This window comes from Hyla sarda, chromosome 2, assembly GCF_029499605.1.
Source record: "Hyla sarda isolate aHylSar1 chromosome 2, aHylSar1.hap1, whole genome shotgun sequence".
In the NCBI taxonomy this organism is placed as follows: domain Eukaryota; kingdom Metazoa; phylum Chordata; class Amphibia; order Anura; family Hylidae; genus Hyla; species Hyla sarda.
This window is the reverse complement of record NC_079190.1, coordinates 338,060,350-338,086,069: the sequence shown is the minus strand read 5'-3', so window position 1 is coordinate 338,086,069 and position 25,720 is coordinate 338,060,350. Positions and strand designations below refer to the sequence as shown.

Sequence of the window (25,720 nt, the reverse complement as noted above, 5' to 3'; positions counted from 1 at the left end):
TAAAGGGGTTGTCCCACGAAGCAAAGCTGGTGAAATCAAGTGTATACCCCAGCCGTTGGCTGTCTGGACATGCTGGGAGTTGAAGTTTTGCAACATCTTGAGGGCCACAGTTTGAGATCACTGTCCTACATACTCAAACATGTAAACCAGCAGGGAAAGGTCAACCTCCACCCCATACACTTGAGAAATAATACTAACCCACTCCCTCCAAAAGCATTCCAGGTGGGTTCAGGACCATAATGTGCAAGAGTTCAGCATGAGGCAGATGACCATGTTTTTTTTTTTTAATAAAGTATTTATAATCTGAAAAAGACCATTGTGAATGCTTAAAGGGGTACTCCACTGGAAAACATTTTTTTTAAATCAACTGGTGCCAGAAAGTTAAACAGATTTGTAAATTACTTCTATTTAAAAATCTTAACCCTTCCAGTACTTATCAGATGCTGTATACTACAAAGGAAGTTCTTTTCTTTTTTGAATTTCTTTTCTGTCTGACCACAGTGCTCTCTGCTGACACCTCTGTCCATGTCAGGAACTGTCCAGAGTAGGAGCAAATCACAATAGCAAACCTATCCTGCTCTGGACAGTTCCTGACATGGACAGAGGTTTCAGCAGAAAGCACTGTGGTCAGACAGAAAAGAAATTCAAAAAGAAAAGCACTTCCTTTGTAGTATACAGCATCTGATAAGTACTGGAAGATTTTTAAATAGAAGTAATTTACAAAATCTGTTTAACTTTCTGGCACCAGTTAATTTTAAAAATAATAATAATAATGTTTTCCAGTGGAGTACCCCTTAAAAATAGATTATTGTGACACAGAATATATGTCTTTCTTTGGAAGCATGACTCAATATGGGAATAAATATAATATTAAAATAATGATAATATTGACATTTTCTTCTTATTTGCTTTACTCCTTACTTTTCATATAATTTCAGGAAGCCGTGGAGTCTTGTCTCACCCGTATCACTAAGCTAGAGTTACAGCAACAGCAGCAACAGGTTGTCCAGCTGGAAGGTGTGGAAAATGCGAATGCTCGGGCTTTACTAGGCAAATTCATCAACGTGCTGCTAGCGCTCATGGCCGTTCTTCTAGTCTTTGTTTCGACGGCCGCCAGTTTTATAACTCCACTGGTTAAAACACGTGTCCGCCTTTTGTCCTCCCTGCTCTTTCTACTTTCCCTGCTGACACTGTGGAGACACTGGGACTGTGTTACTTACTTTCTGGAACACGTTCTCCTGCCCAGTTGATTTTTCGCCCTTTGTATATCTAACCTGCATTTATGTTTCTCTCTACACATGTGAGAGGCAGACTTGACCTTGGCAGAAGATGATGCCCAGTTCCTTCTATACACATATTTATCTGGATGGATCTGTTTATGCATATATTGGTATACCTATATAGAGCTTTTGTTTTTAAAATGGGCAGCTATTTGCCACTTACACCCCCCACATGAAGATGGAAGGATCACTGGAAAACCAGCTTAGTCACAGGCGGTTGCTTTGCAGAACATGGAATACCAGTGGTGAATATAGGCAGCAGCTTACATGCTATTGCCGCACAGAACGTGGAGTACCGGTGGTGAATTTATGTGACGGACATGCATCTCTAGAAGGTGTGAAGAAACTGTGCTGCATCGCTATGACGAGCACATATAGTACAAGGCAATGTATTATAAATCTATGGAGTTTGAGGGAAAACAGTGAATGGCAATACAAATAAGGACAACTCATTTGTGTTATGGCAAGGCAGAGTTGGATATGTTTAATAGAAGACCTCTTTGTTGTGAGTTTGAAAGATATTCCTCCGTATTTCTTATTTGTTTTTTATACGGAAGGTTTATATAGGTTCATTTATGTACCAGAACCATTGGTGTACATAGACTTTTAGGGAGTATGTGGAGCAGGTGGTGATGGTTTAGCCTTCTCTACTTCAACTTCTTTCCCCCCCTATGGTTCCCTAATTTAAAAGGCACCATCTTGGGGGGGTAGGTGCTGTGTGACCAGCGACACAAACATCTACCGTAAACTGTTTACATAAAGACAGGAAGGAGAGTGATTTTATTTTGAAAAGTATACTAATTTTAATGCAATAACTTGACATGCCAGGCAGGGCACACTTTGGGTACTGTACTCTGTCAGCCTCTTTGCAAACAAAAACAAAAAAAGCTGACATAGCCGGTCCTGATTTCTTAATGATTTTTTACCTGGCCATAACCCATACAGTACCTGTGGGGAGACCCATGTATTAAGTTGCATTTCATGTATTTATTTATCCCTGATTCATAAAGAGTATTGTATATTTATTTATTTATTACAAGTCAAAGTGTACTTACCTCCTATACACAGTGGAGGGAGGGAGGCAGGTTCTTGGCAGTATTCATCCCTATACATTTGTGTGGATCTATAGGGGGAATATTGTTCCAGCGTGCAGCGGCTGCTCCCACTGTGACTAGAAGCTTGGTCATTTTTGAGCAGCATTTTTTTTAATTATTATTTTAGAGATTTATTAGTGAGTTTTTATGGCTTTTATTTTCTAGTTTTGCCCTAATGCATTAACAAATGCACAAGTGGGAAAGGGTTTACAACTTTGACATAGCCAAATAATTGCAAAACAACATAGACACTCCATGACACATGTATGAAATTGTTTTACTTGTGTTTTAGATTCTATTTTTTACCAGAAGTATTACATGTACATATTTAGAGATCTTCCCCTTTAAGGTATGTGTACATATCATGAATCTCACTCTCTCTGGCAAGAGGCATTTTATTTGTGCTTTTGGTAACATTTGGGATGGAATTTTTTTTTATTTTCCCTACTGCTTCATGTAACAATGCTATCACGAGGCAAGGTTTGTTGTTACATTCTTTGCTTCTGTGTGAAAATAAAATTTACACATTTAAAAATTGTCTTTTTTCTTTTTTTCTTCTTTAAACACTTAGGTTTTATTGAGGGAAGTTGTTTCTTTGGAATAAATTACTAAAGACAAATAATAGTAAAATTAGTATATATTGTATAATCTGTAAAAATCTAAATTTAATTTAAAAAAATAGCTTCATTGAAATTTTTAAAATACTGGTATATTTACATAAGATAATTGGATAAAGAAATAGTGGACATATAATATTTTGCATAATATGTGTGTATACTGGGTTATAGTGTGATGAAAAGCTTTAAAATGAAGGGTAACTAACATTAAGGTATTAGGTAGTTCTGTCCATTACAAGGTCCATGAAGGAAGCTGCCTCATCAGTATTCCACGCCCTTCCGTGAGAGCCAGAGCTGGGTGAGCTGACTCGCTGCCTCCATTGTGCGCTGGAGCGCAATGGCAAGGACCTGTATACAAGGAGGGAATATTATCATCATACATATCACCATCATACTGTTACTGACCAAATCCTGTATACTGAGACCAATGTTACCAATAATATCAATATACAAGAAGAAGGTGCAGGTAGGCCAAACCTTTTGTCTGTTCTAGAAGGCATGTTTACAGCTGTTCATCCACACTAAACTCAGCTCTCATGTAACAGAAGGGGGCGGGCCAGGGTGAAATATTGAGACAGGGGAGCTGGGCAAGCCGCTGCACTGCCTTAGATTGTGATTTGCCATAGATTGTGATGGAGTGACTCAGCAGTTTTCCCTGCTCGAGCGCTCCGCCTCCATTACAATCTATAGGCTGACACTCGCACACCCCCCCCCCAACCATTGGTTACTGCGGGGGCTGGGGGGGGGGTGTGCACGAGTGTCACGTGACATATTTAATCATCAGGCATCGCAGCTCAGGGCAGTCTCACTTGGGCTATCACAGGGAGAGGATCTCCTCTCCCTGTGATAGCCCGAAGCTGCACGGAGCTCTCATGGCCTTTGTGGCCTGATTCCGAGAGCGGTATCGGGCCACAGAAGCTAATACTTTTACTGTTTTATTGTCACCCGCCAACAACTCCCAGCATGCCCATACAGCTAAAGGCTGCCAGGGCATGCTGGGAGTTGTAGTTTAGCTTAGATTAGACAGCAAAAGGACTACAACTCCCAGCATGCCCAGAGAGCTAAAGGCTGCCCAGGCATGCTTGGAGTTGTAGTTTAGCTCAGATTAGACAGCAAAAGGACTACAACTCCCAGCATGCCCAGACAGCTAAAGTCTGCCCAGGCATGCTGGGAGTTGTAGTTTAGGACTACAACTTCCAGCATGCCCAGATAGCTAAAGGCTGCCGAGGCATGCTGGGAGTTGTAGTTTAGCTTAGATTAGACAGCGAAGGGACTACAACTCCCAGCATGCCCAGACAGCTAAAGGCTGCCCAGGCATGCTGGGAGTTGTAGTTTAGCTTAGATTAGACAGCAAAGGGACCACAACTCACAGCATGCCCAGACAGCTGAAGGCTGTCCGGGCATGCTGGGAGTTGTAGTGCAGTGATGGGACCACAAATCCCAGCATGCCCAGACAGCTGAAGGCTGCCAGGGCATGCTGGGAGTTGTAGTTTAGCTTAGATTGGGCATGCTGGGAGTTGTAGTCCTTTTGCTGTCTAGACAGCCACAGGCTGCCCAGGCATGCTGGGAGTTGTAGTTTAGCTGATGGGACCACAACTCCCAGCATGCCCAGACAGCTGAAGGCTGCGTGGTGATGCTGGGAGTTGTAGTGCAGTGAAGGAACCACAACTCCCAGCATGCACAGACAGCTGAAGGCTGTGTGGTGATGCTGGGAGTTGTAGTGCAGTGAAGGCACCACAACTCCCAGCATGCCCAGACAGCTGAATGCTGCGTGGTGATGCTGGGAGTTGTAGTGCAGTGAAGGCACCACAACTCCCAGCATCACCACGCAACCTTCAGCTGTCTGGGCATGCTGGGAGTTGTGGTTCCTTCACTGCACTACAACTCCCAGCATCACCACGCAGCCTTCAGCTGTCTGGGCATGCTGGGAGTTGTGGTCCCATCAGCTAAACTACAACTCCCAGCATGCCTGGGCAGCCTTTAGCTGTCTGGGAATGCTGGGAGTTGTAGTCCTTTTGCTGTCTAATCTAAGCTAAACTACAACTGCCAGCATGCCCTGGCAGCCTTTAGCTGTATGGGCATGCTGGGAGTTGTTGTCCTAAACTACAACTCCCATGCTGGGAGTGCCTAACCCCCTTTCACTTTTAATACTAAACTATGCTAAATTACGACCTACACTAATCTACGGCTACGCTACCTACCTATGCTATCTACGTAGTGGTGCGCATGTGCAGAGCTGCGCTCCCCTGCTCTACTTTCTGTTCCCCGTTCCCTGAGAGTTAACAGGGGACGGGGAGCAGAGCAGCGGGCGGGGAGGCAAGCGGTTGTCAGTGCTATCGGGCATAGGGATCCCGATAGCGGTCGCGAACGAGCGTGCTGGCGGGTGACAGTAAAAGTATTAGCTTCTGTGGCCCGATACCGCTCTCGGAATCGGGCAACAAAGGCCATGAGAGCTCCGTGCAGCTTCGGGCTATCACAGGGAGAGATCCTCTCCCTGTGATAGCCCAAGTGAGACTGCCATGAGCTGCGATGCCTGATGATTAAATATGTCACGTGACACTCTCACCCCCCCCAGCCCCCGCAGTAACCAATGGTTGGGGGGTGGTGTGTGAGTGTCAGCCTATAGATTGCAATGGAGGCGGAGCGCTCAAGCAGGGAAAACTGCATCACACTCCATCACAATCTATGGCAAATTACAATCCACGGCAGTGCACCGGCTCTCTGCCTTTATTGTATGCTGAAGCGCAATAGCAAGGACCTTGTGACGGGTAGAATTATGGAAACACCTAACATATAAAAATGTAAGTTATCTTCATTTTAAGCTCTTTACCCGCAATATAACCCAGTATACTAAGTTTAGTGTGGGTGAACAGCTGTCAGATTCTTTTAGGCCAAGGCAAACATACGCTAAACCCAACAATTATCGGATACCTTTTATTATATCTGTCCTTGGTAAATAAAGTAGGTTTAATGACTGAGTTTTATAAAAATGCGCTAATGAATTAGATATATAATAAATCCATTCAGTGTCTAATAATTAAAATTCTGATCTGAGATTATTATTACAGAGATAATGTTCCTGTTCCGGAGATACCCATTGCATAAAAGTTGGCTTTGTGCAATTGAGGCAGGACCGACATACTCAGCACGCTGGCTCCACCTCCATTGCGCAAAGCTGGCTATTGTCCACGGATCCTGGTAAGTGATAATTCCTTGTAATCCAGTTTGCCCATAATATAACCCCTTGTATTGGGTTTAGTGAGGCTGAACCAGCTTTCAGTTTCCCTTTAAAGGTGTCCTGGTGGCATTAACATATACTGTAGGTTTGAGGAACTAAGCCAAGGAAATTTGATCCGGCATTAAATCCACATCAAAGGTCTATTCACATGTACAGTATCCTGCGCATATTTGATTCGCAGCATTTGAAACAGCAGACTATATGCTGCAGATTTCAATGTAAACTAAATAAATGAACACAGCATAAAATCTGCAGCTACAAATCCTGCACATCAAATATGCTCAGGGCACTGTACTGTGAATAGACCTTTGAAGGGGTACTCCGGTGCCAGAAAGTTAAACAGATTTGTAAATGATTTCCATTTAAAAATCTTGATCCTTCCAGCACTTATCAGTTGCTGTATACTACAGAGGAAGTTCTTTTTTTTTCTCTCTGACCACAGTGCTCTTTGCTGACCCCTCTGTCCATGTCAGGAACCGTCCAGAGCAGGAGCAAATCCCCATTGCAAACCTATCTTCCTCTGGACAGTTCCTGACATGGACAGAGGTGTCAGCAGAGAGCACTGTGGACGGACAGAGAAAATAAATCCAAAAAGAAAAGTAGTATACAGAAGCTGAAAAGTACTGGAGGGGTTAAGATTTTTAAATAGAAGTAATTTACAAATCTGTTTAACTTTCTGGCACCAGTGGAGGAGATTTATCAAAATGTGCAGAGGAAAAGTTGACCATTTGCCCATAGCCTTGCTTCTTATATTATAAAAAGTCCTCTGAAAAATACAAGAAGCAATCTGATTGATTGCTATGGGCAACTGCTCTACTTTTCCTCTGTACTGGTTTTGATAGATATTCTCCAGTGTACATAAACCCTGACTTGTTTCAAACTGATTAGTTTTTTTTGTCATGGTATACAGCTTATACCAATCAGGTAAGTACCACATGAATAAATGTAACCACTTAAGGACCAAGGGCGTACCTGTACACCAAGTCCGCTCCCTTTCTATATAGCGGGTCGGGCTTGCCCTCTAACAACAGCCTAGACCCGTGGATAATAGCACGTGGCACTGATTGCGGTGCCGCGCGCCATTAACTCTTTAGACGCGGCGATCAACGTTGAATGCCGCGTCTAAAGGGTTAATAGCATGGGGCACAGTGATCAGTGTCGCGCGCTATTAACCAGGGGTCCAGGGAGCGGACCAGTCTAAAGTAAAAGTAAACTATCCCCGGCTAGCTCAGTGGGCTGTTCGGGACCGCTGCAGTGAAATTGAGGCGTCCCGAACAGCTGCAGGACACAAGGAGGGTCCCTACCTTCCTCCTGCGTGTCCGATCGCCGAATGACTGCTCCGTGCCTGAGATCCTATGGGATAACAATGATCAGTGTAAGAGATCAGTGTGTGCAGTGCTATAACATATAAAAAAAAAAGTGAAATAAGCTAATAAAGATCATTGACTCACCCCCCCCCTTTTCCCATAAAAAAAAAAAAAAAGTGTAAATAAAAATATGTGGTATCACCGCGTGCGGAAATGTCCAAATTATAAAAATATATTGTCAATTAAACCGCACGGTCAGTGGCGTACGCGCCAAAAAATTCAAAAGTACAAAATATCATTATATAATGAAAAAATGAATAAAAAGCAATCAAAAAGTCAGATCAATACAAAAATGGTACCACATAACATTTCAGATCACGGCACAAAGAACGAGCCCTCATACTGCCCCATAGGTGGAAAAATAAAAAAGTTATAGGGGTCAGAAGATGACAATTTTAAACGTATAGATTTTCATGCATGTAGTTATGATTTTTTCCAGAAGTATGACAAAATCAAACCTATATAAATAGGGTATAATTTTAATCGTATGGACCTACAGAATAAAGAGAAGGTGTCATTTTTACCGAAAAATGTACTACGTAGAAACGGAAGCCCCCACAATTACAAAATTGTGTTTTTTCTTCAAAATTGTCGCACACTGATTTTTTTTTTCCGTTTCCCCGTATAGTTTTGGGTAAAATGACAAATAAGCTATTAAATGGATTTGGTGCAAAATTTAAAGAGTTATGATTTTTTAAAGGTGAGGAGGAAAAAATGAAGGTGCAAAAATGGAAAAACCCCTTGTCCTTAAAGGGTTAAAGAAGGGGAAAATCCAGCAACATCTTACATGCTAGTTCTTGGCTTTATGAAATCTTGTCTATTTATTTCAACAGGAATCATACAGGTAAGTACTGTATTCTAATAAAGACTTTCCAGATGATATAGTGTAATGGAATTAGGAATTAGACACTATTTATTGCCTGCTGTTTGTGCCCTGGTTCTGATAAAAATGTACTTTAGATTACAACATCTTAATGTTACAGACAAATCCACACTGCTCCCTGAAATAAGTTATAATGAATAAAAAATTCCTAAAAAGACTAGGGTGGCACGAAGTATAGCAAACGCAATTTAATCACATTATTAGCTACTCGCAATTACTGTTATTATGTACTTGCAAAATCTTGCAATTATTTCATTGCCATTGCTGTGTGTGTCCGCTACCCCCCACTCGACTCTTGTGCGTGTCTAGCATCCACACCTCTCCTCTGACTCCCATGTGTGTCTGACATCTACTACCTCCTGCCCAACTCCCATGTGTGTAATATGGTTCTTGGGCATGTGAGAAACATGAGAAAAAAAACTGATGCTTACCTAGCCCGGTCCCTTGTAGGTCTTAGGGTTGCCACCTTTCTTGCAAAAAAAATACTGGCCATGCTAATTTGCATATTTAATTACATATGTGTGACATCACAGGAAGTGATATACGAGATACAATACATAGGCAGGGTAAAATTTCCTAAATCATGCCTGAACCAAGCAATACATGGCTATATGAGGCCTTATTTTTTGTGCCATGATCTGTAGTTTTTAATTGTACAATTATTGTTTTAATGGGGCTTTTTAATTGGTTTTTATTATTTTCTAGTTACATTTACTTGTACAATATGAAAAAGATATAAAACAGACAAAAGCGCAAAGGACATGTGCCGTTACTCCGATGGTACAGAGGTTAATGAAAGCAGCAGTAAGGATAACCGCTCACCTGAGGGTGTTGTGCTCAGAGCACAACACCTACTGAAGCTTGTAACCCAATATTAGGGTGGGAAGTCGGGAAGCAGCCTGGATCCTGCCCGTCTCTGTGTAACACAGTAGCGGTTGGGGAAATCTCATTTAAAACTGCAAGAATGCAGAGGAAAAAACTTGGATCCTCCTGGCGCTCGCCCGATAAATGAAGAAGCCTTGGAGGACAGTAGATAAAATATTCACATTCTTTAATCAGCGCTAGAGACTACGCGTTTCAAGGGGTGGGACCCCCTCTTCGTCAGGTCATCTGATAGGATGGGTGTCATACACGTCATATATATACGGGGGAAAAAGCCCGCGAAACAATATGTTAATAGGTTAAAATGTACAAACATATGAATAACATATAAAAAGTCACTGTAATCATAATATGCAACCTTTGTAAACGCAGGGTGTTTTGAAGTTCAAATAAAATATCCATACTAAAAGACATCTAGTAAAAAGAAAACATGTAGACTCAATACTCTTAGAGTCTCTATTCGGCCATAGTTAGCTAATAGGTGCTGTATGGCTAAGGAGCAAAATATGTGGCCGCTCCCCAGAAGCCGCTCGGTGTACATTGCGGCTCAGGTAAGGATGGGAGACGGTCCGCAATCAAAAAGCGGTCTAGCCCTATCAGAGGGCCATCATCAAACTAAGGTGATATATATATATATATATATATATATATATATATATATTATATTATATTGGTCGCTCTAGGTGATATATATATTATATTATATCGGTCGCTCCCTTCCCGCGAGCTTATAATGAATATCCAACATTTGGCATATAAGGCAAAGAGCTCAAAAAGATACATACATATCTAGACCAACACCATTTAAAATGAATCAGTTCAATGGTTTCAGCAAAATGTCCAGATATAACATAAAAACAAAATCATAAATGATAAACACTAAATTTTAAGCGCTAAAAGGAATAAATGGTAATTTTAACAAACAAGTTCAGTAATCTCATTTAAGCCAAACGGTTGCGGAGAGTGTAATGTATAAACCCAATACATTTCCTTACGGCATAGGACCTCAAATCGGTTTGGTACCGATATCGGGATGTGTTCAATTGGCATAATTGTGATTAGATTTAATTCTTCTAATTTATGTGTTAATGCAATATGACGTGAGAGACCGTGTTATAAGAAACCTTTTTTGATGTTATTGCGGTGTAACTGTCGACTTGTATGTCCGACGTATTGTCTGCCGCATTTACAGGTTATTAAATAAATGGTAAAAGAAGTTTGGCAATCCATATGGGTTTTTATGGGGTATTTCTCTCCAGTGTGAGTACTTGAAAACATAGTGCTTCCATAGTTAATTGACGGGCAGCAAAGGCATCTGGATTTGTCGCATTTAAACACTCCTTTCTTAACTAGAGAGCCGGAGGTCCTGGTGGAATTTATAGCAGGTGTAATATATTTATTTATGCGGCTCGGGGCAATAATATTACGCAGGGAGGGAGCCCTGCGAAAAGTAATGCCGGGTTTGTTCGGTAATATTTTTCCCAAGTAGGGGTCTGATCTTAAAATTCCCCAATGTTTGTGAAGAATCTTCTTAATCAAAGAGTGTCCTCCTGAATAAGTCGTAATAAAATTATTCCTGTGTTGTTGTCCTCCTGATGTCGATGGTGGATAGTTTGGGCTTAAGTCAAATGCGATTTTGGACGAAGGAAGGCAATCATCTTGGGTGAGATTTGATGCTCGAGAATATGCGTTTTTAATAAGTTCATTAGGATAACCTTTTCCAGGAACCGGTTTCTTAGAATTTTTTGCTCGATTCTTGAAGGTAGAAAGGTTTGTACAGTTCTTCCTTATGTCCATAAGGGATGTTGATTTTCCATTTATGATAATGTCCACTAGAAAAGGGCACATAACTGTTTGAATCCACCGGCTTGAAATATTTTTCTGTAATTATCTCTCTGTCGGTATGAGAGATGGAGAGATGTAAAAACTCGATGATATTGGTGGAATAATTTGGAGTCAGAGTTATACCCCAATTGTTGCTATTAATATGTTTCACAAAATCTTCTATTTGTGTCGGGGGAACCTCTCCATAGGACGAACAAGTCATCAATATATCTTTTGTACATCACTACATGCTTTTGAAAGAGGGGGTTGGATTTAATCCAAGTCTCCTCGAAGACCCCCATAAAGAGGTTCGCATTACGAAGGGGCCATTTGAGTCCCCATTGCCGTACCCTTCTTTTGGTGGTATGTTCCACCATTAAAAATAAAAAAGTTATTTTTCAAAATGAATTCCAAACACTGTAACAAAAAAGGAATCTGCTCGTATGTCATTTCAGGATCGTTCTCTAAGAAAGATTGGGTGCTAGATATACCCAGATCGTGGTCTATATTACTGTAGAGAGCTGTGACGTCCATAGTTAGAAAAAATCATATCATCCTCCCATAGATGATTTTTCAGGAGGAGGATGAGATCGTCCGAATTTTTGAAATAACTCGGGAGTCTTTGCACATGAGGTTGCAAAATCAAATCGAGGTATTGTGAAATATTACTAGTTGGGCTGTTAATCCCAGAAATTATTGGTCATCCTGGGGGGTGGGTATCATTCTTGTGAACTTTGGGAAGATGGTAATAGAAAGGAACACTAGGATTCTGAATGTATAAAAATTTATTTTCTTTTCTTTCCTACTGAAACTGTCATTGATCAGATTGAGAATGGTTTTCTGAAGTAGTGGAAATGGGTCCCCAACGATTCTCTCATAATTGGTGGAGTCTCCTAGTATATCCTTTTCGTAATCCACAAAATCTTGGATGACAATCCCCTCTTTGTCAGCTGGTCGAAATATAATCGCTGTGTTTTCTTTTATTCTTTTCAGAGCCATCTTTTCTTTCTTAGTTAAGAGCCCTTCTTTGGAGTGTGGTGGAATCACTGTCGGAAACCTTCGGATTTTGTTTGCCACAAGTTTGTGGAACGTTTTGATGTAGTGTCCCTGGCTAGCAGTGGGTTAAAACCGCGATTTAGTTTTGACCTCTGGGGGTACCCCTGGCAGGGGATCCTCAATATTGAATTTATCAGGTTTGCTATTAGGAAGTAAAAAGTGCCGTTGTAATGTGAGCCGGCGTGTAAATTGATGAAGGTCCAAAAAAAGATCGAATTTCTTAGAATTGTGGTGCGGGCAGTAGGAAAAACCTTTCTGTAGCAGTGATGCTTCGTCGTTGTTCAGGACATAGTGAGATAGGTTAAATATTTTTATAGTAGATTGATTGAAACCGGTGGAAGTGCCTCCTTCGTTTTTCTCCAAATAGGGGGATTCTAATCTCTTGTTGCTATTTTTCCTTGTTTTTTTGTTGGCTCCTTCTCTTTGGCCCCTTCTAATTTTCTTTTTCCAGATGTTCTCGGGAAAAAATCTGTGATGGTTTTCAATTTCACAGGTATCAAGGGGGCTTTCTCTAAAAAAGGAGGAGAAATGGAGGTAATAGTGGGGGATGATAGAGCAAAGAGATCTAATGCCTGTGAATCCCCTTGGTCTGCCACCGAATGTAGTGTGTTGATGGGTCTGATGCTAAACAGACTAATAGATGGTGGAGTCAAGAGAGTGTCAAGTTTAGCATTATGATGGACCAAGGCCCGTGTGGTGATTGTAGTTGTAGTGTTCGAAAGTGGTCGTAGGAACGGTACAGAGGCAGACACCCCTGCTCGAGTATTGTCTATTAATGTAAAGGAATCCGACCTTTTGTCACATCATTGTGACTCTTCCAATTCTAGCGATTCGTGGAGTGTAAATATAGAATTATTAAAAGTAAAGTCATCCTGTTTTAGTGGAGATGGAGGTAATATCAACGGTATCGCCTCTTTCCCCTCCATGGTGTTTTTCTTTAATTTCTCCTTTAGGAGAGTAAAAGTACTTCTCAGATCAAGTAGCCGATTTTCTATGGTAGCATGTGGGTTGATAGGTGTGCGGGGAGATGGTATCGGTGGCGGCTTCGGGGTGGCTCGCATAGGAGTCACAGATTCTTCCACCCGCATGGGAGTCACGAGTTCTTCTTCCCGTGTCCCAATTTGTGCAAAAGTTTCAGCATGCACAGCAGTCACAAAATCTTCTACCCGTGTCGCGGTTGGTGCAGTAGCTTTTTTATTATTAGTGTCTACCCCACTTGTCTTTTTTTGTGTGGAGTTGTTAACGAAAACGGAGTTCCGCCAGGTTCGTCTTTTAGTGTATCGGGATTCGTTATTCTGTTGGTTATTATACTTATTAGTATAATGATATTTTTGGGATGTTAGAGGGGTTCTCTGTCTCATAACTCGTTCGCATTACATTTACGCCATACGTTTAATTAACATTATATTTTAATAGTCCAGGCATTAACAAATGTGGTGATACCAAGTATGTTAATCTTTATTTTAGTACACATTATTTTATTTATATAATGGGAAAAGGGGGGTGATTTAAAATTATTAGGGAAGGGGTTAATTCAGATTTATTAACTGTGCAATTTCAATTCACGTATCTCTGATCACCCTGTGCCATTTTAAACCGCTATGTGCTCTGCACCATCTCCCCTACACACCGAAATGTGCTGTAGTCTGTATATACCTATGAATACCATGCATGTAACCACATCAGCTTTCTCTTAATTTGTCCTGCATGCAGAACACATATGGGGGAATAGGTAGGCTGCAGGCTGTATATACTGTGTTTCCTCAATAGTGAGCCTTCAGCTGTTTGAAAACTACAAATCCCAGTATGCCTGGACAGCCTTTTACTGTCCGGACATGCTGGGAGTTGTAGTTTTGCAATAGCTGGAGGCACACTGAAATACTGGTATACAGTGTATTAAATACAACACACCATGCATGTGGACAGGCTGGATTTAGCTTCATTTGTCCTTCCTATAAAAGAACATATATGGAGGGAGCAGGTAGGCTGCAGGATGTATATAGTATATACTGTATACACTATATACAGAATGCTGCCTACTGTACCTTTCCCCTCAATTTTTTTTATTTTTTATCTAAGAGCAGAGGAACGTGCTCTCGAATCACCCAAACTGCAAGAAAAGGTGCAAACATGTTACACAAAAAAACGTGCACAAAAGATGCGGCCTATCGCAAGCCCTTCTCCGACAGGAGAGAGGCCCCCCAACAAACCTTACACTTCGCCTCCGGACCAAAAGGTACCTGCAAGGTTCCAGGTTCGATGTCCCTTTTCGCTGAAGCTACTTAGGGACAACAAATGCTCCCTGCATCCCCCTTGGCGTTAGCCAAGGTATCTGCCTGCAGAGCCGTAAACGGTTGGTACCCTGCCCGTACAGGAGTACCCGGGGATTTTGCAGGGAGGTGAGGAAGCTGATTGCCACACACACCTCCCCTAGACCACTAGGAGGGACACCCAGAAGAGCTACCGCATCCTAACAATTATGTGAACACACAACACGCAAAAAGTGACACAGTGACAAAAAATAAGTGAATGTGTGCAGGTATACTGCCCGGACATCCAGCCGGATCTATAAAAATTTCTCTGATCCTAGCTAGAAGGCCGGGAATCAAAAGGTGAGTCCCACAAGGTGACGAGATCATAGTGATTGTGCTTCCACTCAGTGAGCCAATACTCCCAGTGAATTTCGGCACCTCGGGGTCACCACTTCCCGAGGCGATAAAGTACCTCGGCTCTAGACCCTCTCAGCCTCATGGTGAGACCCGTAGGAAACAGGTCACATTGGGGCAGCCGTTGAGCTGATTCCTCAGAACCAGCCCCGAAACGCCCCGGTACACCTGTCCCCTCCATGCAGCACCCATCCCCACCAGTCCAAAACCGGTTCATCTGCTCACCGTATTAAACTAATAAGAACAAATGCTACACTTGATCTTAGCCAAAAGGCCGAGAGGCAATTGCCCTCTATATGTATTCTGCAGGCTAAACAAAAGAAGCTAAGTCTGGCCTGACCACATGCATGGTGTGCATAGGTATATACAATGATCCTTCAACATACGATGGTAATTCGTTCCAAATGAACCATCGTTACTTGAATACATCGTATGTTGAGGGATCCGTAACGATAGAAAGTTATACTCGCGTGTCCACGCCGCTCCGGACCGTGACCGCTTCCCTGGATCGTCGCTCTCCATCGCCTTCATCAAGACCCCGGGGTGTCCCCGCCGCTCCGGACCGTCACTGCTGCCCTTGATCGTCGCTCTCCATCGCCGTCATCACGTCGTTGCGCATGCCGCTCCTGTTGGATGACAGGACGGCTGAATAAAGAGGGGATAGATCGTCACACGGACCTGAAGCAGGAGCGCAGAAAAATACCGGCCATTGCATTGCCTGTATTTTTAATACAAAGATACTAGCAGGTTGGTTAAAATACCGGCTGGGACGGTGAAATACCGGCCAAGTGGCAACCCTACACAGGAGACGTCTTTTTAATTGCAGTCCTCTTTCCTCCATCTGGCTGAAGAAGACATTCACACCTGAGACATCTGGAGTAGTTTCTTCCGAGAGGTGGCCAAGATACCTGGAGACAAGTGACAAGAGGTCACTTGATTGCAACGACGGCCTCAAAAGTTTGTGAAACAAAATATTTAGTTCAGGTACCATCATTTTTGTTCAGGCCAGTTTTATTATTCAACCACAATTCAAAAGCAATGTCTGATTTTCATTAGTTATTTTCAGCAAAAATTTTTATTCATTGTTACTTTTGTCAGTATAAAGTTATTTCAGGGAGAATTGGGAGTTTTCTTTAACCCCCTCCCTCTTTGATGATTCTTCATTTTTTCACTTTAGTTTTTTCCTCCTCACCTTCTAAAAATTATAATACTTTCAATTTTCCACCTACAGACCCATATGAGGGCTTGTTCTTTGTGGCAACAATTTTACTTTGTAATACCATTAATAACTTCACCACAAAATCTACGGCGAAACCAGAAAAAAATATATTTGAAGGGCAATTTAAAAAAAAAAAAAAAAAAAGCCATTTTGTAATTTTTCCGTTTCTACGTAGTGCGTTTTTATTCTGTAGGTCCATTCAGTTGCAAGGATACCCAATTTATATAGGTCTACTTTTATTTTACTACAAAAAAAATTATAACTACATGCACAAAAATTAATACATTTAAAAATGTCCTCTTCTGACCATTATAACTTTTTTATTCTTCCACATACGGGATGTATGAGGGCTCATTTTTTGCTCCGTTATTTGAAGTTTTTATCGGTACCATTTTTGTTTTGCTCTGACTTTTTGATCACTTTTTATTTATTTTGTAATGGTATAAAAAGTGACATTTTTTAATTTTTTTATGTGTACGCCATTGACCGTGCAGTTTAATTAATGATATATTTTTTATAGTTTGGACATTTACATACGCGGCGATACCACATATTTAAATATTTATTTTTATTTACACCATTTTTTTTTTTAATGGGAAGAGGGGGGTGAGTCAAACTTTTATTAGGGAAGGGGTTAAATCACATTTATTAACTTGTTTTTACACTTTTTTATTGTTGCAATGTTATAGCCCCCATAGAGGACTATAACATGCAATACCTTTATTGCAGACATTGATCAGTGCTAAGCCATAGCATAGCATTGAACAGTGTTATCGGCGCTCCATTGCTCCTGCCTGGATCTCAGGCACGGAGCAGTGAATCGGCAATCGGACTGCAGGAAAGAAGGTAAGAGACCTTCCTCCGTCCTCTCAGCTGATCGGGATGCTGTGGTTTTGCCAAAGCAGTCCCGATCAGCCCACTGAGCTAGCCAGGAGTTAAATTAACCTGTTTTAGACACTTTGATCAACTTTGATTGCGGTGTCTAAAGGTTTAATGTCGGACATCAGCCCAATCGGCAATGTCTGCCATTAGCAGTGGGTCCTGGTTGCTTATAGCAACCGGGACCCACTGGGTATGATGCTTTGCTCACCTGATGAGCGTGCGTCATACCTCGGGAGCTCACAATGGACGTACATTCACGTTCATTTGCGGCAAGTGGTTAAAGTGAACTTGACATCAGATGTTACCATATATAATACATGGTATTGCATTATGTATGGTAAAATCGTCTTCCTGGAGGGGCAAGCTGTGCATAACTAGCTTGCCCCCTGACTGGTGAGCAGTTAAGGGGTTAAGAAATATACAGGCAAGGTTTTTAGCCCCCTCCTCCGCCTGTAAGACTTGTCGGTAACTATAGTGGTATGTCCCATGGGTGGGGGGGGGGAAGGAGTACACAATCAGGGGTGTAATAGTTTCCCGGGCTTTCAGGGGCCCTCCCCTGGGTATTTATAGCTGTGGTGTCTCCCTTCCCCCCTCAATCTGCCCAGGACCCGGAGTTTTGCCCTCCCTCCCTCCCTTTTTGTATCTCTGTTTGTTGTAAGTCACAGCTTGGCGGTAAGAAGACAGTGAATGCGGGGTCAACCCGGGGTCAGTGATAGGCTGAAGCTCCGTGTGACGTGCCGGGCTAACAGGAAGTAAGAAGAATACAGCCCGGGGACCGAACACCTGTACCGGAGCTCCGGGGGCTCGTTGGCAGGTAAGATAAAGTGCGTTTTCTTTTATTTTGCAGCCCGGACGGGATAACATGAGAAAAGTGTGCCCCGGAGTACTCCTTTAATAGCCAGCCACGGCGATCGCCGCATGCTGGCTATTAGCGGCGGCCCCCGGCTACTGAAATCAGCCGGGGGTCGCATAGTACGGAGCGGGCACGAGTCGGAGCCCGCTCCATACACCCAGAGCGATGCCGTGTCAGATCCGGCCTGCCCTGTGGAACTTTTATCTCCTGATGCCCAGGACATGCTGTTCCGGGCGTCAGGAGATAAAAATTCCACATCCCTAAAAGAATCGATTCAAAAATATTTTGAATCGATTCAGTATCGGCAAATGAAAAAATCGCGATTATCACGAGAATCGATTTTTTCTTACATCCCTAGTTGCTACACAATATGTATGGTAAAATCTGATGACAGGTTCCCTTTAACTGAAGGGTATCAACAATTTATCTACATCTGTACAAAATGGAATTTAACTGATAATTTCACTTGATGTCAAAGCTGCACCACTAAGCAAATGCATTGCAACTAATATACACATAACATACACATAATGGGGGGGTATTTATCAAAGGATTTATGTTTTTTTTTAATGTAACTTTGGCGCAATTCTTTGGCACAGTGTCTTTTTGCACCAAAGTTTGGCACATTCTCTCCACTGTCATTTTTTAAACTTTCTCAAAATCACACGGTCCTGTGTGTGATTTTTACTTTGGTCAGTAATTCATAATTTGCGCCAATCGCTCTTTGGCGCAATTTTGCGCCTCTTAGGTTTTTTTTTGCCGCAATTCACCGCCAATATATTTTGCACATGGAAAACACACATAGCAATGTCAGAAAATGTAAAGGCGTCAAAATACATGAAAAAATTTTTTGTGAAAGCATTGACGCCTCCGGGGCTGCGCAATACTATCCTGCGACATAGTTGTCTCTGAGGGACCTGCACCCTCCGTCACACTTCTTGCTATTTCCCTGTGTCCCCGGCGGGGCTGGGATCGCGGGACGCGCCCGCACGCGAATCCCAATCCGAATCACTCACCATGCTCTGCTGCCATCTCCTCCACTGTGTCTCAGCTTCGGCGTACGTGTCCCCGTCTCCTAGGGCGCGCACACCGGAGCTCTGAAATTAAAAGGGCCAGTAACTCCTTAATTAGTTGTACACCTGACACTACTCTATAAAGTCCCTGCACCTCTCACACTACCCTGCCAGATCTTCAGTGCCCCTAGCCTGAGATTAAGAGTTCCATATTGCCTGTTTGCCTTACCCGTGTATCCAGACCTTCCCGATACGTTATTTGACTTTGCACCTTTGCAGCCTGCCTTGACCTTCTGCTACGTTTGACTACGCTACCTCGCCTTGCCCAGCTACCTGTGTGGTCGAGCCGTGTCGGGGGTAGCGTCCTGGGTGTCGCCTGCATCAGCAAGCCCATCCTGCCTTGCGGCGGACTCTGGTGAAGACAAGCCGCACCTTAGACTCCGCTCCCTGAAACGGTCCGTGTCATCAGCCACACAGGTTAGAGGATCCACATCCAACTCCGTAACAGTGTGCATGTGTGTGTGTGTGTGTGTGTGTGTGTATATTCCAGCATCACGTCCAAACGGCTAAAGGTATTAACATGAAACTTGGCACACATGTTACTTATATGTCACCAACAAACATAGGATAGGTAATTTAACCCTTAACTACCCCCATTTGTGAGGGTCTGGGTTTTTATTTAAAGTCCCATGCAAATCTATGGGAAATGTATGTTCCCACATAACTTCAGTACGGCTGGAGATATTTCAATAATACCTGGTACATGTATTACTTATATGTCAAATAAAAATATATGATAGTTAAATTAACCCTTGCCTACACCCTTATATAAATGATGGGTTTTTGTTTCAAGTCCCATGCAAGTATATGGGACTTCCAGTACCTTACTTCACAAGCTCCACTCTGCATCTCCTGGGGAATGTGTCAGTCCGGCTTGCAAGCCACACCCCATCTCACAAAGACATGCCCACTGTTTAAGCCCCACCCTTTTATTATCTACTTTTTTTTGTGCATTGGTCTGGCTTGCAAATCAGTTTCAGTTCCACAAAGCCACATCCCCTTCTATTTTCAGCTTATAGTATCTTCATCACAAATCAGTCCCACCTGAGGACAGGATATAAGGATGGGACATAAGGACTGGATATGAGGTCGGGATATGAGGTCGGGATATGAGGACGGGATATGAGGACGGGATATGAGGACGAGATATGAGGTCGGGATAGGAGGTCGGGATAGGAGGTTGGGATAGGAGTTCGGGATAGGAGGTCAGGATATTAGGATGGGACATGAGGATGGGATATGAGGATGGGAAGTAAGCACGGGATATGAGGATGTGACATAAGGACGAGATATGAGGATGGGATTTGAGGTCGAGATATGAGGACAGGATATGAGGTCAGGATATGAGGATGCGATATGAGGTCGGGATATGAGGATTGGACATAAGGATGGGATATGAGGTTGGGATATAAGGTATGTGAGGTTGGGATATTAGGACAGGATATGAGGTTGGGATAGGAGGTCGGGATATGAGGACGGGATGTGGGGTTGGGATATGACAACAATATATAAGGATGGGATATGAAGTCAAAAGCTTCCTCCTTTGTTGATTTTCCTCCCCATCAAATATTAGGAAGGAAAAACTGGGCAACGTCGGGTACTCAGCTAGTAAGTAATAAAACACATGGATGCAGCTGTGCTAGAATAAAACTAATGGTGCTGTAGGACTAGTGATGGTGACTGTGCATGATATAGTCTAAAACCCCCACAAAAATCCTAAGTAAAAGTGTTTTGTTAATGCCATTTTCTCAGTATTCACAAATTTTTTCTGTTACATGCAGGTAATATTAATCCTTTGACATGGGATCACAACTTGAGCCCATGGCGCTGCCCGGACAGAATTTTCTGCCCCCTAAGGAAGTAAAATGAATGGCAATAACTCACAATGAGGGGGGCGGTGTTACCTAGCTACTGGTGGCATATGCATAATGTAGGGGGAATTGTCAACCTACTGAGGGCAATTATCTATATACTAGGGGCAGCTACCTTATGCGGGTGAAATTACCTACCTACAGGGGCCACCTTATGTGGGGGTATTACTTACCGGTCACAACTCAATCACCCTACCTTTCTCTCCAACACCATTACCTACTCACTCATACTATGCAGGGCACCACAGGGGCATAATTTGGAGAACTAAGAGAAAATTCAGGGAATGTGCTGAAAAAGTGTGGAGCCTAAGGCTATTTTCACACGGGTGAATATCCACACAGAAAATCTCCGGAATTTGAATTTACGCCCCAGATGTTTCAGCGTAGTGAACAGCGTAGCAGAATCCCATTAAATCAATGCTGCGGAATCTTTGTGCGGAATTCCAATGTGGAATTCTGCACAGACATTCCATCATTTGAACATAAGATGCTTGTTCTCTGGCAGATTCTGCTGATTCAATTCTTCATGGCAGAGCTGTGGTGTCCCAATAAGGGATGATGTGGCCCCGTACTGCATGTCCCCAGGGTCCCCCTTACAGTTCACCATGTTGTACATAGGTTTTGTATATAAAATGTACTGTTGCTTTAATGTTTGGATTCAGTGTCTGTGTCTAGAGCATTGGAGGCCTAAAGTCCTGCAGCCTCAAGTCGATCGTCAGTAAGTCAAGTCGTCTTATTGTCAGTCACCATCTCTGTCAAGTCCATCTGTAGTTACCGTGGCCTGGACTAAAGTCAGTCTAACTACTGCAAGTCACAGCAAGCCTGCGAAGTCCCCCTGTGTCACTGGTCACCTCCCTGGGATATTTGGCTGCATTGCAAAGAATAGATCACCTGTCTTGCCTCAGTAAAGCTGCCGTTATCCTTAATCTGCCATTGGTGTCTTCCCTGCCTAACCCAGGATCAGCAGTATTACCTTCGTGTGGTTAAAGGGGTTATCCACAATAAGGTGATTTTAGTACGTACCTGGCAGACAGTAATGGACATGCTTAGGATGGGTCTGCGCTTGTCTTGGGGCTATATGGCTATATCAAGGAGATTACCATAACACTGTGGCTAGCTTTTTAGGAACTTGTATTTCCTGTTTGACTTTTCTTTTTTGACTACAAATCCCACAATTCCATTTACCTCCCTCTCACACATCATCCACCCCACCCATTTAAACTAAAGACCTGTGGTTTTCAATCAGTGTGCCTACAGCTGTTGCATTAGTTGCAGTTGATCTCTCTCCCACCAAGCGATCCCTCCACCCATTGAAGCAGACAGGCTCCCTGTCATCAGCTGACTAGTGAGTCAGGTCTCGGCGATATTGCAAGCTGGGAAAAATCCGAGACAACAGTCATTTTGTATGCTAAATAGTGGGGTGAAAATCACAGAAGAATTGTGAGAAAACCGTCACACAAAGGTACAGACACTATATTATGAACTACACTAACTTTACAGCCCCTGTAGCATAGTCAAATAAAAAAAAATCGTGGAATACCCCTTTAAGGCTAAACCACGCCCTGGCGTCACGACAAGAAGGGGTTAATACCATCTGCCCCTTGGGCCATAACATCTGCCCTGCATCTACCCTGCACGTCACACCCCGATGCCACAAAGCCATATAGAGAAGAAAAAAAATAAAAGAATAACAGCAACACTACATCACTGGATGTAACTTTACTGTAGCCTGTTATATAGTCTGGAGAACCTGTGTACATCTGGCATCTACTACTATATGGGCACTGTTAGGTGTATTTTGGTCTGTATATAGTGTTTCTTTATTCAGTAGCAATATGGTGGTATTATCTAGTCACTTTGGGGTAGTAACGTTAGTGGTCATAGTGTGATGTAGATATTTGTCTCTTGTATAGTGGTGTTATTGGTAAAATTGGTCTGTGTATAGTGGTTTTTATTTAACAGCATGATGATATTATTTAGACACTTTAGTATTAATATGTGGTCCTGGTGTGGAGTTTTATTTTATGTTTCTAAACCCCAATCTATGATAAAATCCTGCATGCAGGTCACAGCTATAGGGGCTGCAGAAGTAGCAGTCGTACCTGGGCCCTTGTGCCTAAGGGGGCCCCAAAGCACATCTGCCCCATAAAAGATCTGTATAAGGGTACGTTCACACGAGCGGATCCGCCGCTGAAGGCCCGCTGAATGCTGCCTTCACAGGTGCCTGCTCAGAACGGCAATACACCCCTACAAGCATACACACTGAAGCGATGTGCTAGTCGCTACACATGCGTGGTGTACTCGCACACATTGCGGCCGCTCCCCCTGCTTTATGAGCTAGGGCAAGAGCTGCCGCGATGTGCGAGTCTACTGCGCATGGGCACGGCAACTCGCACATCGCAGTGTCTGCTTGTAGCGGCAGATTGCCACTCCGAGCAGCCACCTGTGAAGGAAGCATACAGCGGTCTTTCAGCGGCGGATCCGCAGCATAATACGCGCTGGGGATCCGCTTGTGTGAGCGTACCCTTATAATTGGCAAATGGGGCCCTGTTGCAGATTTTGCATCGGGGCCCTGAAGCAACAAGCCACGCCTCTGCCTGCATGCACCCCTGGTGAGCGGGCATTCATACAGCACTATATAACATAATGCTTTACTATAAGTGGTTTCTCTTTTGCGTAAGGACCCAAAAGCTCCTCTAGTAACTTTATTTAGATTTTTTTTAAACATTTATTTATTTATGTATATATGTGATTGTATGCAGGAAGAGGTCCCAAAAAATTGTCCAGCGTACAATCATAATTAGAGACAGCCCTGGCTCAATGCTAAAAGTGCCAAATGAGCTCCTCTAGCATCTTCAGCTGTCCCATAGGCAACAAATGGAGACTATGTTTGAGATTTATCAAAACCTGTGCAGAGGAAGAGTGGTGCAGTTGCCCATAGCAACCAATCAGATTGCTTATTTCATTTTTCACAGGTCTCTTTAAAAATATAAGAAGCCATCTGATTGGTTGTCATGGGCAACTGTACCTCTCTTCCTCTGCACAGTTTTTGATAAATCTCCCCCTATTGCCTTAGTTCTCGAGTCCCATAGACCCCCTTCGGCCCCTGTCCAGTGAATAGAGGACATGTGTTGGTGTGACAACCCCTTAAATGTTTATAGACATATGGAGGATATATGAGGTCATATGACAAGAAGGTGGTCTCCAAGGCTCGCCCAAGAGTTAATAAAGCCGGACTGTGACATTACAGTGTGAATGGTCACTTAAAGGGAATGTGTGACATTTTTTTGGTCTTTTGTTCAATTACTCCAAGATATTTTTTGTCTCCTACATGTAAATAACACTTCTGGTAATTTCACTCCCATTGCCTGTAATGGGAGTTATCAGATCCATTCCATCTCTGTTCTATACCATGTGACCACCATCCAGATAGGTTATTTGTGGAGCCTAAATCACTTTCTCTATTCAAGCGAGATCATCAATAGGATTCTTATTAGGCTGGGTTCACACCACGCCTTTGCAATACAGTTCCCGTTTCAGGTTTTTGATAAAAAAAAACTAAAACGGATTGCTCAAAACCTGACTAAACTGTATCGGTTTGTATACGGTGTGAAAAATGATGTCCGGTTGCATCCGTTTTTTAAGAAAAAAAACCTTATATGTTTTTAACTTTTCACTCCACTAGGAATAAAGTTTCACTTGTTTGATTGAAATTCCAAGAAAAAAACTGTGCAAAGTCAAAAACCGTATGGTGAAAACCGGATGGAACCGTATGGAACACGATTCTGTACGGTTCCCATTGACTTCCATGTTAAAAAAAATAAAAAAATAAAAAAAAAGGATACGGTTTAATACGGTTTTTCACCCGGACCAAAAAAACCGTGGTAGGCCATGGTTTTCTGTCAGGGAAAATAAAAACGTATGGTTTGAAAAACGGAGACAACCGTAAACATTATGGTGCATAGGGTTTTGAATGGGAAGTGTATGGGTACGTTTTTTTAATGAAACCGTATGCCGAAACCCTATAGCAAAACCGTGGTGTGAACCTACCCTTAGAATGACTAAAGCAGTGTTTCCCAACCAGTGTGCCTCCAGCTGTTGCAAAACTACAACTCCCAGCATGCCCGGACAGTCAAAGGCTGTCCGGGCATGCTAGGAGTTGTAGTTTTGCAACAGCTGGAGGCACAGGGGTTGGGAAACACTGGATTAGAGAACACATAACACGCTGAGTGCCAGTCACATGTTAAATTATATTAAAGAAAAAACTAAAACTATTTAAATATGTATAAATAATACAAAACAGTAATAAAAATAAAAAATCCCTACAATGTGAATGTGGTAGGTTTGAGAACTGCACAGGTAACGGTTCCTTCAGCAGCGTCACCAAAATGTACTACCAAGGCAAACTCCATACATAACCCCCCATATTCTTTATCTGGAAATCTATGGGGGAGATTTATCAGAACCTGTCCAGAGGAAAAGTTGCTGAGTTGCCCATAGCAACCAATCAGATCACTTCTTTCATTTTGGAGAGGTCTTTTTCAAAAATGAAAGAAGCAATCTGATTGGTTGCTATGGGCAACTCTGCAACTTTATAGATAGAGATAAATCTCCCCCTGTGTGTACAGTCACCAGTAGTCGTGTGTCATGACACCAAGTTGATAAAATAAAAATCATAAATAGCAAATTCATGTGACACTTGAAGAAAGGAGTTCTGCCTTATTACCTCAGTTCTTAGGCCTCTTTCACACTACAGGTATCATCCTGTAAAAAACCTCCGTTATTACTCCCGGCTAAAAGTTCTGAAAACGGCCGTCAAAAAATCCCATTCATGTCAATGGGATTTTTTGACCATCCTTTTGCATCAGGCATGTCCGTTTTTACTAATGTCAGTTATGTTTGCCGGCACAAATGA

At 42.6% G+C, this 25,720-nt stretch overlaps 1 protein-coding gene, 1 long non-coding RNA gene and 1 pseudogene across 5 annotated transcripts in view; 1 reads left to right on the top strand and 2 right to left on the bottom strand.

Moving 5' to 3' along the window:
- The window catches only part of TMCC2 (transmembrane and coiled-coil domain family 2), an 85,970-nt gene extending 83,075 nt beyond the window's left edge, over nucleotides 1-2,895 (top strand). For 2 of the 4 annotated variants that reach the window (XM_056558072.1, XM_056558071.1), the window contains one exon: nucleotides 939-2,894. In XM_056558072.1, coding sequence (XP_056414047.1) covers nucleotides 939-1,250 — 312 coding nt within the window. In that variant the 3' untranslated portion in view covers nucleotides 1,251-2,894. Of the gene's footprint in view, nucleotides 1-938 lie in introns of all 4 variants that reach the window. The other 2 variants (XM_056558073.1, XM_056558074.1) reach the window with 2 other exon arrangements.
- On the bottom strand, nucleotides 2,490-25,260 carry LOC130356473 (uncharacterized). Its single transcript, XR_008888893.1, has 4 exons — nucleotides 25,132-25,260; nucleotides 7,534-7,582; nucleotides 3,198-3,339; nucleotides 2,490-2,982 (listed from the first exon to the last, which is right to left on the bottom strand). It is a non-coding gene; the product is annotated as an uncharacterized LOC130356473 (long non-coding RNA).
- On the bottom strand, nucleotides 15,087-15,193 carry LOC130359894 (U2 spliceosomal RNA; annotated as a pseudogene).
- Nucleotides 25,261-25,720: the final 460 nt, after the last annotated feature.